Source organism: Suncus etruscus, chromosome 13 (assembly GCF_024139225.1).
Source record: "Suncus etruscus isolate mSunEtr1 chromosome 13, mSunEtr1.pri.cur, whole genome shotgun sequence".
Classification (NCBI taxonomy): domain Eukaryota; kingdom Metazoa; phylum Chordata; class Mammalia; order Eulipotyphla; family Soricidae; genus Suncus; species Suncus etruscus.
In genome coordinates this window covers 79,042,493-79,059,109 of record NC_064860.1, presented here as the reverse complement: position 1 = coordinate 79,059,109, position 16,617 = coordinate 79,042,493, and the positions used below count along the sequence as shown (strand labels likewise).

Sequence of the window (16,617 nt, the reverse complement as noted above, 5' to 3'; positions counted from 1 at the left end):
GCTTCTAAGTTTTGTACGCAAATATTTCACACAATTCTCATGAATTGAACCTATGCTTCCAGGAAAAATACACTTTAGTGCATCCAATATGAATGCAAACAATAGCTTATTTTTAGGTACAAGATCCAAGTCTCTTAATGGTTAGTTAGAGCTGGAAAAAAAACATTCAAATCCAAAACTTTAAAAAAGTTTGAGTTAGAACCTTAGAAATTTAACTGTCATTTTTAGCGGCATAAAGAATAATTTATTTTTAATATAAAAATTGGTAGAGGCATGATCTATTTCTGTCAGGATGATCATGTTTCAAAGAATAGAGATAGGCATTTACATCACATGATTTCAATATGAAAAAACTCATTAACAACCATAACATTTGACAGTTCAACTAATGCTAATTTCAACTGTTTAAAAACAGAATATATCTGTGGTAACTGTTTAACTTTTCAAGGTGAGTTTGCCTCAGGTCTTATGGGAAAGTTTGCATATTCAGGACTATCTCACAGGATTTTCTCACAGTATAAATTCCAGTGGCTGCTCTCCTAACAGACTACTTAAGAGATATTTCAAAATAAACTTTTTAATTTTATGTAATTAAAGTGAAATTTAATGTAGAATGCTAAAGCAGTTTCTAGTGTCATATAAATTTTAAATATGAAAATTAAAACTCGAAAATGATTATATCAAATTGTCTTCATCATTAAATTCTTTCTTGAAGTGGAATACAAATTCTACTTCTGGAATCCCAAATAAATATAACATTTGAGTTCATCTCTCAAATTTATTAGGTAAAATTATTAACCTACAATTACCCTAATTTTAATCATTTTATATTCATCATATTATGCATGATAAATACATCTGATAAATATATTTAATTTTTAAATAAAACTTTTTTCCGTGTGTTTGTTGTATTTAAATCATTCCCGAGGAAAGAAATCCATAACTTGTATTCTATGAATTCCTACAAAAATTAATAGTTATATCTAAATTTACTATATGTCAATACATTATAAAATAAATATTTCATCAGTTACTATATGAATTTAGAGGCATTCATTTAAATTTGCAGAAATGAACTTACTATTTAAATAAAATTATACTTAGGTTAACAAAACCAACTTTTGTAACAAAACTTTCAAATTAAAAAAATAAAAATTCTTCTGGATCAAACTAGTCATCATCTCTAGATGATCATAATTAGATAATTTAAGTTAATAGAATATTTTTTTAGAGTTAAAATCATAAAATTGACCCTATTAGAACTTTAAAAACTAATTTTGAAGGGTGATTCCATCCTTGTCTTTTTGTTTGTTTGTTTGTTTGTTTGTTTTGTTTTTGGGTCACACTCGGCAGCCCTCAGGAGTTATTCTTGGCCGTACACTCAGGAATCGCTCTTGGCAAGCTTGCCAGAACATATGGAGTGCCGGAATTTGAACCACCAACATTCTGCAGGCAAGGCAAATGCCTTACCTCCATGCTATTTCTCCGGCCCCTTCCATTCTTGATTTAACTTGTATGCAAATTCATGACAAAACCATTCTTTTAGGGTCAGGGAAGGTCACACCCAGCTGTGTTTAGTTCAGCATGCAACGCCAGCCATTAATCAAGCCCAATTCATCATTCAAAGTGTGCACACTAGCTCTGTGAGTCATCTCCCCAACCCCCAAAGAATATTTTTAACCTAAATTGTTCCTAAATTCACAACACATGGCAGCACTTTCTGTTATAAATGGTAATCAATGAGTTTATTCATCTAATTAACATTTTCTTAATGACATTTGCAGAACTCGCACAAAATCTAGAGATGATATTTTATCCTTTAACTTAACCATTTTATTGTGTCATTTTGGCATGGCCTATAAAACTGCTTTTCTTTTTCCCCTTTCCTATCTTTCTCAGACTTGTAGCTTTAACCTGTCATGAAACATTTTTTTTCTTCATTCTTCCTTTCCTAGGTTTGGTCTTCTAATTGTGCATGCCTTAAGACAGGAAATAAGTTCAGAATTTTAACTCTCCTTTAAAACAAACAAATGAATGAATAAATAAATAAGCTCACAACTCTACCAGATAAAGAATTTTTCTTTGCTCTTATACTGGCCATATTTGGAATTTACCCAAAACACTGAATATTTTGTTTTCAACCCAATAGCAATATGGTTTAGTGATTCCAAATATCTGTTTTCTGTCCATTTTAAGAGATGGTTGTGAGGAACTGTATTGATAGCAAAGGGATGTCAATAAATACATAATAATAATGATAATGAAAATGATGATGATAATAATAATAATAATAATAATAATAATAATAATAATAATAATAATGTATTGATAGGGGCCGGAGTGGTGCACAGCTATAGGGCGTTTGTCTCGCAAGTGGCTGACCCAGGACTGACATGGGTTCAATCCCTGAAATCCCATAAGGTCCTCTCCTCTCACTGTGCCTGCCAGAAGTAATTTCTGAGCACAGAGCCAATGGCCCAAACAACGCCCCTCCAAAAAAAAAAAAAATAAAAGCCACAACAAAACCCCAAAATAAAGCCAAAAAAAAGTATTGATACGGTTAGATCTAGAAGTAAACAGAAAAATAAAATTTTCTGCATAGCAGTGTCTGACAATGGTAACGAAGATGGAAGCCTCAGTTTTTCTTTGCCAGCTCCTGCAAGAAGCTCCATTCTACCTGGCCCCATTCTATATTTTAAACATACCTGCAAATTCCTGGAATCTTTCTAAGATTGTAAACTGTTTATCATTTCCCCAAAGTGATAAAACCTGCCCCAAACTTTGAGCTAACAGGAGACTAAGAGATAAAGGAGCATTACCTGGCAATAAGCTGAAATATATACTCTAAAAGATCTTAAATAAACAATATCCACCAGTCTAAGTGGGTATGAAAGATATTAATCTCAGCAAATCAATAGGCCCTAAATTAACAAATAACACTGAGAAATAGAAGAAAATCTTCTGAGATATTGTTTGATGAGCAACACAAAGACCGAGCTTTCCTATTAAAACCCCACAAAAACAAGTCATAGTTACCTTATTAACCTATAGTTATTTTCCCCAATTGTGGGAGGTTTTTTTTCGGGGTGAGGGTTTAGGTTCAGAGTTTATTACTGGCTTTGCACTTAGGAATTATGCCTGATGGTTCTCATGATGATCATGTGTGATTCCAGAGTTTAAAACCCAGTCAATTGCATACACAGTAAGCTCCCTACCAACTGTACTATTTAGTCCCTGAGGGGAGTTTCTTTCTTTTCTATTTCCAATAATCCTTTCTATTTCTCTGATTCTTAGCATTTTTATTACCCAAAATTTTCATTTTAAAAATATTGAACTGGGAATGATGGACAAATATCTGCCATCAGTATTCCTGCATCAACAACATGATATGCCCATAGAATTAATTTATCATTGTTTCTCATAAATTGCTAAATGCTTTACTCCTCTTGTTATTGTATCCTATATTCTTCTAGAGGCAAGTCAGTTTCCCAAAGTAGAAGATTCCGGAAAAAATGCTACTAATACAGAAACAATATTATATCTATTTGTAACATAATAATTTTAAGTAGGCAAAATAATTAAATCATTATGCCCCTTTGAAATTAATTGTAGGAAACAGAGAGATAGCATGGAGATAAGGCATTTGGCTTGCATGCAGAAGGATGGTAGTTCGAATCCCAGCATTCCATATGGTTCCCTGAGCCTGCCAGAGGTGATTTCTGAGCGTAGAGCCAGGAGTGACCCCTGAGCGCTGCTGGGTGTGACCCAAAAACCAAAAAAAAAAAAAAAAAAAAAAAAAACAGAAAAAAAAAAGAAAAAGAAATTAATTGTATAAGGAGTTAGTGCTTCAATTCAAGCACTACTAGAATATTCATGTGCTTCCTTTTTTCTAAGATCTGTAAGAGCCTGCTTATTACTAGGTAGCACTTATTTTTTGTCAGGGGCAGGTGTTTCATAAGTGCATTCCAAATATATGCCAATTTATTGATCTATACTTTTAGTTGGCTGTCAAGATTATAGATAAACAATTTTTCATATATGCACATTCTCTGTACTTTTTAGTGAATTTTAATAAAGTGCTATATATAGGCAGTGTTAAAAATGAGTAAAACAACCAGTATTTACAGTTCACTGAATCATTGGCCCCAAAGGTAATTATTTATTATTTATGCTCATTATCATATATCATAATGTTCCAGTATTGATGGTATACTTTAGCTGGAGTCAGCATGAATGTGTCTTCTTGGGCATTTTTATTATAGGTTGTTATTATTTGTTTGGGTACACTGGGATGTGCTCAAGGATTACTTCTGTTGGGCTTGGAGTCCATATGCGATGCCAGGATCAAACCTAGGTGGGCTATGTGTAAGCCCTACCCTTACTATTGCTCTGGCCCCTCTTATTACAGTTTTAAACCTTGACATTGATAATTTGCGATACGTTTATGTTTAGATTATAAAGGAATTTTCGAGGTGTTATTGTATTCCTATCAATAATCTAAATAGAATAATTTTATATAAATTTTTAAAATATGTATATCCAGAACAAAATACAAAAAATTTTTTCATTTAAATAATTCAGACATTATCTTTACCCATGTTTCTTGTTACCAGTTTTATATTAACAATTTAATAAATTATATACAATATGCATTATATTTAAATATATATTTAATATATAATATATATTATTATAAAGTACATGATTTTATGCATAAAATAAAAATATAATGTTTAGAGATATGAAACATTTGTCCGCCTAACAAGATTTTAAATCTAGTGCATTTTCTGTGTGATTTATTTTAACTTCAAGTATCCATTTATATTATTCTAAGTAGAAAAAGTTAGATTAATAAAACCAAAGAAAACCAAATATATAATACTAATGGAGATACTTTCAATATTTAATTAATAAAACCTGACATAGAACTACATTTATAAAGAAATTTTATGTAAGTTGTTCATCCTTCCCGTTGAGTTATTTCTTTCCCCCAAATAATTTCTTAATCCAGTGAATGGAAAAAACGAAAACACAGAACTAACTTATTTAGTAAGAGCCATTTTTTGGGGGAGGCACATCCAGCAGCCCTCAGGGGTTTCTCCTGGCTCTATGCTCAGAAATCACTCCTGATGATTTGGGAATATTGCACTGGTGAAGGGGGGGTGTTCTTTACATGACTAAAACTCAACCATAATCATATTTGTAATCAAGGTGTTTAAATAAAGATATATTATATATATGTTATATATAAAGAAATATATATATGGTTGGGTTTTAGTCATGTATATATATGTATATGTACATATATATATAAAGAAATTGCTCCTGGTAGGCTCTGGGGATTATATGGGATGCCATATAGTCATATGCCATATGTCATATGGGAGACCATATGACATGTTCAATATATATATTGAACTCAGATAAGTCCCAGGTTGGCCACTTGCAAGGCAAACATCCTACAGCGATGCTCTCTCTCCAGCTTCATTGTAAAAGGCTTTTATCCACAACTTTCAAAAAACACGGTATTTTTTCCCCAATAATTTTTTTTTGTTGCTTCATTCTCAAGAGCCTGTTGAAACTGAGAACCAGCCATCTTGGATCTCTTGACCTAAGAATTTCACTGGCAGCTGAACCCACCCTATGCCCCCTTCTTTGACACATGCTTTGTTACATTGAAAGACATTTGAATACAGAATGAAAGGATTATTTAAAATCTTGTAAATAACCTTTTTATAGTTTAGTTACCTCCCAGTAATTAAGAAGAATAAAGTAAGGATGACGAGGAGAGTGAATCCCCCAACAGCTGCCGTAGCTATCACGAGAATCTGTCCCTGTTCTGCTGCCATGTCAGAAGCTGAAACACAAACACAATATTAAAATTTTCCTGGGTGACATTTTACTATGAACATTATCTAATTATTTAGTATATACAAGAGAGTATAATAATAGAAGGTAATTTTTCCAAGTGTAGTTTCTCTTTGTTTCATATTTTGGATGCAAACTAACCATAAGGCTGAAAAGTGGAACATACCTTAGAAATTTACCTATTTAAAAATAAAAAATAAAGCCAATGGATTCTCATTAGTGCCCCAAATTTTAAGACCCCATTATCAAGAAATTTGTAAGTCATGTTCTTTAATTTAAAAAAATAGAGAGTTGCTACAAAACTGGAGAACTGGTATATAGAACTTAGCAAAATAAAGAAATTGTCCAAGCTGTATTTTCCCTTTTTTCTGGATAATAAACGTCAAAATAAAGAAAAATTAAAGAGGATGAGTGGAGAAAAAATGGAGATGGGAAGAGGAAAGAAGGAAGGAAGAAAGGAAAGAAAAAGAATGGAGAGAAGAAAGAAAGGAGAAGAGGGAAGGCGGTTAATAAGGGTAAAGGGTAGGAAAAAGAAGAGGGGTAAAAAGGAAGGTGATATTGAAAGGAAGAATAAGGGAAAAGAAAATTGGAGGGAAGAAAGAAATAAAAGAGGGAAAGAATGATGGAGATAGGAAAGAACGAGGAAGGGATAAAGGAGGGCACAAAGCAAGGATAGAATCAGAAGGAAAGAGAGAGAAGTGAAGAAAGGATGAAATAGAGGCAGTGAAGGAAGGAGGGTGGAAGTAGAAGTAGAAAAGATGGAAGAAGGGAAACTAGGTAAGGAACAAAGGAAGGAGGAAAATAAGGAAGGAACAAAGAAAGAAAGGAAGGGAGGTAGAAAAGAAAAAAGGAAGGAAGAAGGAAGGAAAGAAAGAAGGAAGATCAAAGGGAGGAAGAAAGAAAAGAAGGAATGAACGTTGGAAGGATGAAAGGAAGGAAGGTAGGAAGGAAGAAAAGAAGTAAAGTAGGAAGGAAGGAAGGAAAGAATGAAGGAAGAAAAGGAAGAAGGAAGAAACAATAGAAGGAAGGAAGGAAGGAAGGAAGGAAGGAAGGAAAGAAGGAAGAAAGGAAAGAAGGATGGAAAGTAGGAAGAAGGAAGGAAGGAAGGAGTAAAGGAAGGAAGAAAACTTTTTAATCAAGATAAAAATAAAATAAATCTGGGAGGCAACTCAACACATTTCCAAGTGTTTTTCAAGGATGCCCAGACTCATCCACTCTGGGCAAGAACTAAAACAGAGTTAGAGTGTTTAGAATAGTATATCATCAAATATTTACTTTTTTCATCTTTTATCAATGTTCCCTTTATAATGTACTAATTAAAACTTGTCTGTCTTATAGCCTTACTTACATAATACACCTTTATGTGAAGTATATTGTATTTTCTTTTTATATTTATTTCCTTCCCTGCTATGATTCAAAGACTTTTTGGATCTGTGCCTTCTCAACTGTGCCTCTAGAGTCCCCCTGCCTCCTGCTTTTTTTTTTTGTTCCAGTTGCCTGGGATTTCTATGAAGATATGTTACTTGTTTATAACCTTCCCATGACAGATCTTGCAAAAATGATTGAGTTGATAATAAAGTCTAAACATTATTTTTGTCAGATCCAATGGGGCTTAGGGAACGCTCTTGGCTAAACACTCAGGAATTAAAATCCTGGTAGACATGGGGAAACCATTTGGGATGCTGGAGATCAAAGACGATCTAGTTGGCTGAATATAAGGCAGTGCCCTACTACCTATACTAAATCTCCAGCCCTCCAAGTCTATATTTTTATTTTATATTACATTTTATTTTATTTTGGGGTTTTGGGGTCACATATCTGGTGGTGCTCAGAGGTTACTCTTGGCTCTGCACTCAGAATGCATTTAGGGAACCCTATGGGATGTCAGGAATTGAACCCGGGTCTGGACCAGGTTGTCTGAGTGCAAGAAAAACACTCTACTACTGTGCTATTGCTCTGGCCCAGAATGTAGTAGTCTTTAAAGTTTATGGCATTGATATTCAAAGATACAGCGCCCATACCACTGAAGAGCCTAAGACTCCACATCACAGTCTCTATGTATTACCTTTAGTATAGACACCTATTTTTATATGAATCATAAATGGCAAACTAAATAAAATAAAGGATATAACTGAAAAGCAAAATATTCTTTATCTCGTTGGTGAGTTCTACATTTGAGTACTATAATATTTCCACCGAGTGATTTCAACCCCCTGGAAATATGAGTGTACTACATTACAAATTTTATCAAGAGTAATTGGTTCCTCATAAAAATCTACTAAATAATATCTGAATCATGAAAGCTGTTGGTGAGTAGAAAATAATAAACTCAGCATTATAGAGGTCTTTAAGAAATATAAATATAAGTAAAAAAATTGAATTGAGCTCAGTTCTTAATAAAAATGTTATTAAAAGTTGGAATTAGATTTTAGCCATTACGGTTTTATCAAAATATTTTCAGGCATTTAATTTATTGACTGCTAGTTTATAATCTATGTGAGAAAAGTTAAATGTGGCATCATATCCTATAAGTAATAGACTGAAGATTATTTATTAGATCCTCATAGGATTTCCTCATCTTTATAATTGCACTGCTAGTGTGATCTAAAATGGCACATTTCCCTATAGCTTAATATTATTGAATAAAAATGATAAAAACCAAATGTTATAAAAACAACATTAATTGTTTATAGGAAGGGCCATACAAGTGGTATTTAGGGGGGCAGGGCTCACCTGAGTAACATTTGACTATCAAGAAAGAAATTCAATGCTAAGGCCAAAAGATGTGGTACTGTTTCTGACTTACTGAACCAGAGACCACATGGACTATGTTAGTGGTGTTCAGAGACCTCCAGGAAAACAGAGATGTTCATGGTACTTTGCAGTACTGTGATGGGTATATACCTTAACTGCCATATTAGGTCCCTGCATTGCATTTACTTGTTGAATATTTAAAAATATGGAATTACACTAGCCTTGCAGGTGAAAGCAGGCTCTCTTAGAAAGAGAGAATGGAACAAAAGCCTCACTATGCAGAAGCCATACCTGCCTCATCCATTAGCCATAATCATTGTTTTGCCTATTTCACCACTCCTTTATGTCTTTGTAGAGAAAGCAATCTGATCACACTCCAGATATGCCAGAATTTCAGCTGTATTAACAGCACTTTTTCAAAATGAATATGGATGCCCCTCACCTTCTCATACTTCCAGAAGACCTAAAAGCTGAATACACACCTACAAAAGCTTCAGAATCAGCAATAGTGCTTTGAATTATTGTGTAAAAATGTGGCTGTGTGACAGCTTCATTTTTGTTTGATATTGACATCCCACAGAACACACCAATTTAGATGCCAATGTGTAGCTGAGGTCACTTAATGTTTCAAAACAAATGATTTAACAAAATAGTCAGCTAGCAACAAGAGCTACTAAACCTTCTGACAATGAGTTAATGACCTCATAGAATAATTTTCACAAATTTACTTGTCACTGCAGTTTTTCTTCTCTTCCATCTTCTATTTTCTTCCTATTTTTTAAAAATAATTTTTCTCTCACTTATCTGGAAACAAATGTATTATAAATTATGTCAACTATGTGATATATGCTATTTAGATAAATAAAGAATAAAAATGCCATTTTAAATTCATGAAGTATAAGTAATAAAATTTAGATTGCTTATTTAGAAAACATAATATCATTCAAAAGTTTGAAACATAGAACATATCTTTTAATAGTAGCCAAGTATCAATTAATTAGTTTATTTATAACAGGTCTCCAAGTTTAGATGTAGGATATTATGTAAACTGAGGCCTGAAAATAAATTCACCTTGTATTAGTAAATAGTGTTGTTTGACTTAAATAATTGTGTTATCTAAAGTTTCATGCTTTCTTATCACTTAATATTTGAAAGTAATTAACAAACTACTATTTTCTACTATTAATTCTTTTTAAATTTGAAACTACGTATTACAATAATTTCACATAATGTAAATGGCTTGATCTCTCCCATCAAAAGGAACAAAGAAGCTGTATGGATCACAAAGCTAAATCCAACTTTCTGTTGTTACTTTTAATTATTGTTATTTAATATTATTGTCATACACAGATTTGCTAAAGATTTACTCTTGGCTTTGAATTCAAGGATCCCCTCATGTCATGCTCAGAGGATTATATTTATGCCAAGGGATTGAACCTATATTAGTGGAATACAAAGCAAACATACTACACACTGAACTATCTCTCCCATCCTTTTCTGCTATCTGTCATGATAGAAACAGGGTTAAAGAAAAAGGCTGGATAACAACCAACATTTTAACAACTGTAGCCTAAAAAAAATGGAGTAGTCTTATTGATAGTGGACTAAATGGACTTCAAACTGTAAAAGAGAGAGACAAACATTATATAATGATCAAAAAATTTTTCCATCAAGAAGACTTAATATTCAGTAACATACGTGTACTAAATGTAGAAACATTAAAGTCTGTAAGTAAACTACTAACAGGCTTGTAGAAATTTTTTAACAGAAATATAATAGTAGTAGGTTAAATATTATACTCTTTTTATTCAGCTAGATCAGCTAGACAAAGATACTGTATCAAACAGTGGTCTTAAAAGAAGAAATAGAAGAGATGAGTTTAAAAAATGTTCATGAGCCCCACCATCTTCAAAAACCAGAATACATATTATTCTCAGTGCTTTGATACATCTCTAGGATAGACAATATAGTGAAACACACGAAAATTTCCCTAAAAACAAGAAAATAAAAATCACATCAGTTATTCTCTAGATCAAAATGCATAGGAAATGAAAATAATCACAAACTAAAAGCTGGGGAAACTCCAAACACTGCATAGCAGAAGAACATAGGAATAAATAAAAAATTGAGTTAATTAAGTTAAAGAAGAAATACAAAGATTTTTGTGTACAAATGATAATGAAGACATGAACCAACCAAAACATACATAAACAATAAAAGTTGTATTGAGGCATGTTCACAGTAATGCAGACATTCCTCAGGAAACAAAACCACACAAATAAATAACCTAACTTCACACCTCAAGAAACTAAAATAATTACAAAGGAGCATTCAGTAAATAGAAGGTAGGAAATAATGTAGTGAAATACTGGTGAAAACTCAACCATATAGTTTTAAAAAACATAGTATTTATTTATCACTGAACACCTTATGAACTGATTATATTAAAAGGTTTATAAATTCTAAGTGTTTGTGGGGACAAAATATGGTGTGATATGTGTAAAATAAATTCTCATTCTCTACTGGGGACTGATGCTTTATTTAGCTTTTATGGAAATGATTTAGAGATCTTAATAGACTTAATATTAAAGCTCTCATATTCCCAATGATTCCACTCCTGAGCATCTACTTCAGAAAATTAAGACAATAATTTGAAAGGATTAATGCACACTTGTATTCATGGCTGCATTATTTACCATTGCCAAGATCTGGAAATAACCTGTCACCAATAACAGATGAGTGAATAATGATTTTGTGGTATATAAAGCTTAGTAATAACTGTGACTGTACAAAATGAAGGAAAGTGCTTGAAAATTGAGTTCAAATTAAAAATGTTTTAAATCTGAAAAATGAATACACAGTGGAATTCTACTCAGCTATGAGAAAAGATGGCATCTTGTAGTTTACCATAACTATGGAATGGAATTAGAAGGTTACATTAAATGAAGTGAGTCAGAAGGCAGAAAAAATATTCCGTGATTTTGTTCATATGCAAAACATTGTAAGGAATTAGACAATCCCTAGTGGAAACAAATTTTGAGATATTTTTAATAGGTCAGGAAAATAGGGATACAAAATGGGCAGAAGGGAGAAGTGACCCTGAGATGAGAGAAGGTGGAAGCATATTGACGACTGGTAATGAGGTAGGTATAGTAACACTGCAGGTTTAGCACAATATATCAATACACTGTAAGTAATAATCTCAATAAAATAACATTATTAAAATATTTAAACAAAATGATCACAGTATAGGTTTTGAAAAAGCAACATGTTAGATTAAGTTTAGCAATACTGGTCCAAGGTTCAAATCTTATTCATTCATTCATTCCAGGAATATTAGTGAGCACATATTACATGGTAGACACTTAGACAGATAATGGAATAGAATAGAGTGATGAACAAAAGATAATTACTGAGCTTCTGAATTTACAATTCCTTGGGAGCATAGAGACCATCAGGAAATAATTGCAAATATAAGAATTGTTATAAAAGGGAAGCTGCAGTGTGCTCTGGAAGAGAATGAGTAGATACTGACTGTGAATCAACATAATATGTGTTTGGAAATATAATGTAGTAGAAGGAAAAGAAAGAAGATGAAAAGGATTTACTGTTATTCTAACTTAGCTAGAGGTTCCAAAGACTTAATTAATTTACACAGACGAAATAAATCACGTGTCAAACAACAAAAACATGTTGTAATATTATATATAAAATATATATAATTATTACATAATACAACATACACATATTGCATGCTTATGAATTTCATAAAAATACAATACCTATACAAATTTACCTGTTTTAAATACCTTGTCCTTTGAAGCAGTTTTATGAGTTTAACTACTAAATAATGTTGTAAGTGAAAAATGTTATAACTATACTCATATAAATAACATCAAAAGGAGCAAATTTGTTCTTAAAAGGGAACACAATAAATTCTTAGTAAGAAATGAAATAAATTAGTGACAGCTTGAATAAAATAATCCCTTTTTAATAGGGTAAGGTTACAATCATAGAAAAAATAAGATTTTTAAGATGGTATATTTCTGTCAATGGTCTGGAATTAAGTACACTTACTTAAGAGGAAGCAATTATGTGAAGAGTTGCAAGATTGTTATCCAGCAAGAATTTAACACCTAAGCTATTCTAGGGATATATTGAGAAGCCGTTATTTAGTGAGGCTTGCTTTAGGTGTTTCTATTTAAGGATAAAGAAAAAGGAATTTATTTACTTGGAATGGAAATATTTAAAAATAATATATATTTCATGTCTTGTGAAAAGTACAAGAAAAAGATAATTTGCCTATTTTAAACCTAAGAATTTTACATCTGTGTTTTCCTCTGTAATTAAGATTATTCTGGTTTGTATTTATGTTTCAAAGTCAAATCTGTTAACTCTATATCCTGCCATTTTCTGTGGGCTGGTTTTATTGGTTTGTTTATTTGTTTGCTTTGATTTTTTTGTTTTGTTTTGTTCTAAGGCCACACCCTGTGAGGCTCAGAGGTTATTTCTGATTCTGTGTTCAGGAATAGCTCTTGGCAGGCTTTTGGGACAAGATGGAATTTGTGTGACTTTAACCTAGGTTGACTAACACAATGCAAACCCCTATACTCTACTATTATTCCAACCTTAGACTTGTTTTCTATTTTTTAATTAAAATTTTAATTGAATTACTGTGATATACAGTTACAAAGTTCATGCTTAAATTTTATTCATACAGTGCCTAACACCCTTCAGCAGTTCACATTTCCCATCATTAATGTCCCCAGTTTGTGCCCACAGCCTTCTCCCGTTTGCCACTGTAGCAGACAATTTTCTTCTCTCTCTCTCCACACACCCACCAAATTTTCCTTTTAGACAACGTGGCTTGCAATATTGTTACTGAAGATGTATAATTCATATCACTTTATCTCCTTTGAACACTCTGTTCATCCAGAGTGATAATTTCCACTTATCATCAGAGTGGTCCCTTCTGTGCCCTAACTGAACTCCTTCTCCTGACCCTAGTCTCTTTTGTCCTTAAATGTAAATAATTTATTATCATTTTTATATGTCACAAATGAGTGCTATCATTCGATGTCAATTCTCCCTCTGACTCATTTTGCTCAGCATAATACGCTCCATATTATCCATGTATAAGAAAATTTCATGACCTCACTTTTTCTAATATCTGTGTACTAATCCACTTTGAAGATGCACAGTTTCTTTATGCATTCATCTCTTATGGACACTTAGTTGTTTGTAGATTCTAGCTATTGTGAATTGTGCTGCAATACATTTAAGTACAGAAAGCTGTCTACATTGTATTTTGGGTTCCTATAGTCTTAGGAAAAGTATTTCTGGGTCACAGTGAGCTCAATTTATATTAATTTTGAATACTTTTTTTCAAAACTGAATAATTGGACAATTGAATTATTGAACAATTGAATAATTGTTTTCTAAAAAGGTTGAACTAATCTATAGTCCCACCACAGAGAATGAATTTACCTTTCTCCCTTGATCCAAACCAGCAGTGGTTTCTCGTGGTCTTTTTGATGTAACTAGTGTCTCTGGTATGAGATGATATTTCATTGTTTTGATTTGCATATATCTGTTGATTGGTAATGTTGAAGACTTTTTTTTTCACATGTCTTTTGGCTATCTCTATTTCTTCTTTGGGGAAGTTTTTGTTCATCTCTTCTTTCCATTATTTGGTTGGGTTTAGAGGTAATTTTCTTGCTAAGCTCTACCAGTGCCTTATATATCTTTAATAGTAACCCCTTATGAGAGCATTGGATAATTTCTCTCTTTGTATGGGAAACCTTCCTCTCTTAATAATGATTTATTTTGAGGTACAGAGTTAGTTTAATGTAGTCCCATTTGATTATCTTTTTTTCTACATGTTTGGTCAGTGGTATTTCATTTTTGAAAATGTTTTAACTTCAATTTCATAAAAGTTCTACCTACAATTTGCCCTATTTATCTTATGGTGTCAGGAGTAATAACAAGGTCTTGAAACCATTTTGATTTGAAGTTTTTGACAATGTCAAAGAGAAGTCGAAGCTCGTTTATTTGCATATAGCTGACCATTTGTTAAAGAGGCTTTTCTTGCTCCACTTTGCCCATTTGTTAAAGATTAATTGATCTGTGGGTCAATATTAGAATACTCCAGTTTATTCCACTGATCTGGGGGTATGATTCTATTCCAATACTTGGCTGTTTTAATGACTACTGTACAGTGTGAATTTGGAAAAAGTGATGCCTCCCATATTCTTTTCCCTCAGCATTCCCTTAGCTATACAAATTCCATATGAATTTCAGAAGCGTTAAATTTCTTTGTAATTTGTATTCTTATAATATTGGATTAAATTTGTACAATGCTTTGGGAAGTGTTGACATTTTAATGATGTTAATCCCAGTCCATGAGCAGAGGATATTTCTCTCCTCGATTTTTTCTGATGCAGTGTTTGTAGTTTTCTTTTGCATAGATCTTTTACCATTTTAGTTAATTCCAAGGTGCTTGATTTTATGAATTATAATTGTGAATGAATTTTTTAAAAATATGTTTCTTTTTTCCTTAATTATTTGCATATAGAAAAGCCATAAGTCTAGAATATTAATTTTGTAGCCTGCCAATTTACTATACAAATCTATTGTTCCTAGAATCTTTTGGGTAAGTATTGTATAGTATCATATCTATCATATCTACAAACTGTGGGAGTGTGGCTTTTTTTTACTATGTGAATGCCCTTCATGTCTTTTTCTTGCCTAAGTATTATGGCAAGCACACCCAGTACTATATTAAATAGAAGTGGTAAAAGTGAACAACTTTGTCTTGTGTCAGAAAGTAGAGGAAATATGGAGAGTGAGGTTGGGGCGGGGAAAAAAAGAATTTAGAAGAAATACTTTTACATTTTATCCATAATATTATATCCATAATATATAATTATATATTGTTATAAAATTATATCCATAGTATATCAATAATTTCCATAATAATATAATCCACAATAACTTTTCTCCTAGCATAATAATTTCCAGGGGCTTTGTTAAATGACTTTGCCTGTATTGAGGAAGTTTCCTTCTGTTCCCACCTGAAAATTTTTGTCATATGTAGGTTCTGGATCTTGTCAAATGCTCTCTCTAAATGTATTGATAGAAACCTTTAATTTTCTTTTTTCTTTTATTAATATGGTGTTTTATGTAGATTGACTTCATTTTCAAACCATCCTTGCATCTTTGGCATGAATCCTATTTGGTCATGTTGTATGACCTTGTCAATAAATTGTTGGATTCCATTTGCTAGTATTTGTTGAGGATCTTTGTATCTTTATTCATCAAGAATATCAGTATGTAGTTCTCTTTTTTTTATGGTGTCTGTGATTTTGATATTAGGGTGATATTAGTTTCACCGAAACTCTTTGGGAGAGTTACTGGATCTTTATTTTCCCAAAAAAGCCCCCAAAGTAATTTTGTCAGTAGGTTCTCTTTTTAAAGGTTTGAAAGAATTCATTAGTGAATCCATCTGGGCCTGGGCTTTTGTTTTTGGGAAGCCTTTTGATTACCATTTCAGTTTAATCTATAGGTCTTTTCAAATGTGCCTCATCATCTTGGCTCAACCTTCAAAAGGTAGGATCCAAAAATTTATCTATTTCTTTTAGTTTCTCTCTTTTTATGGCTTAAAGATTCTCAAAAAATAATCTCTGATTAACCTTAAATTTTTATATCTGTTGTGATATACCCTTTATTCTGATTCACTTCACTCTCACTTTGTGAGTCTTGTTAATGGTTTATTGATCTTTTTTATGTTTTCAAGAAACCATCTTGTGCTTTCATTGATATTATGTATTCTTTGTTTCTGGTTTATTAATTTCTGCTCTAAATTTTATTAATTCCTTCTGCCTGTCTATTTCAGCTCATTTCATTAATCATTTTTCAGTTTCTTAAGAGGATCCACCAAGGTATTTGTTAACTCTAACTTCCTGATGGATTCTTGCCAACCTAAACATTTTTCTC

At 32.2% G+C, this 16,617-nt stretch overlaps 1 protein-coding gene across 1 annotated transcript in view; it reads right to left on the bottom strand.

Moving 5' to 3' along the window:
• EPHA6 (EPH receptor A6) overlaps positions 1-16,617 on the bottom strand; it is a 973,333-nt gene that overhangs the window by 308,933 nt on the left and 647,783 nt on the right. The window contains exon 8 of the mRNA XM_049785675.1: positions 5,749-5,857. Within this exon, the coding sequence (XP_049641632.1) occupies positions 5,749-5,857 (109 nt within the window). The remainder of the gene's footprint in view (positions 1-5,748; positions 5,858-16,617) is intronic.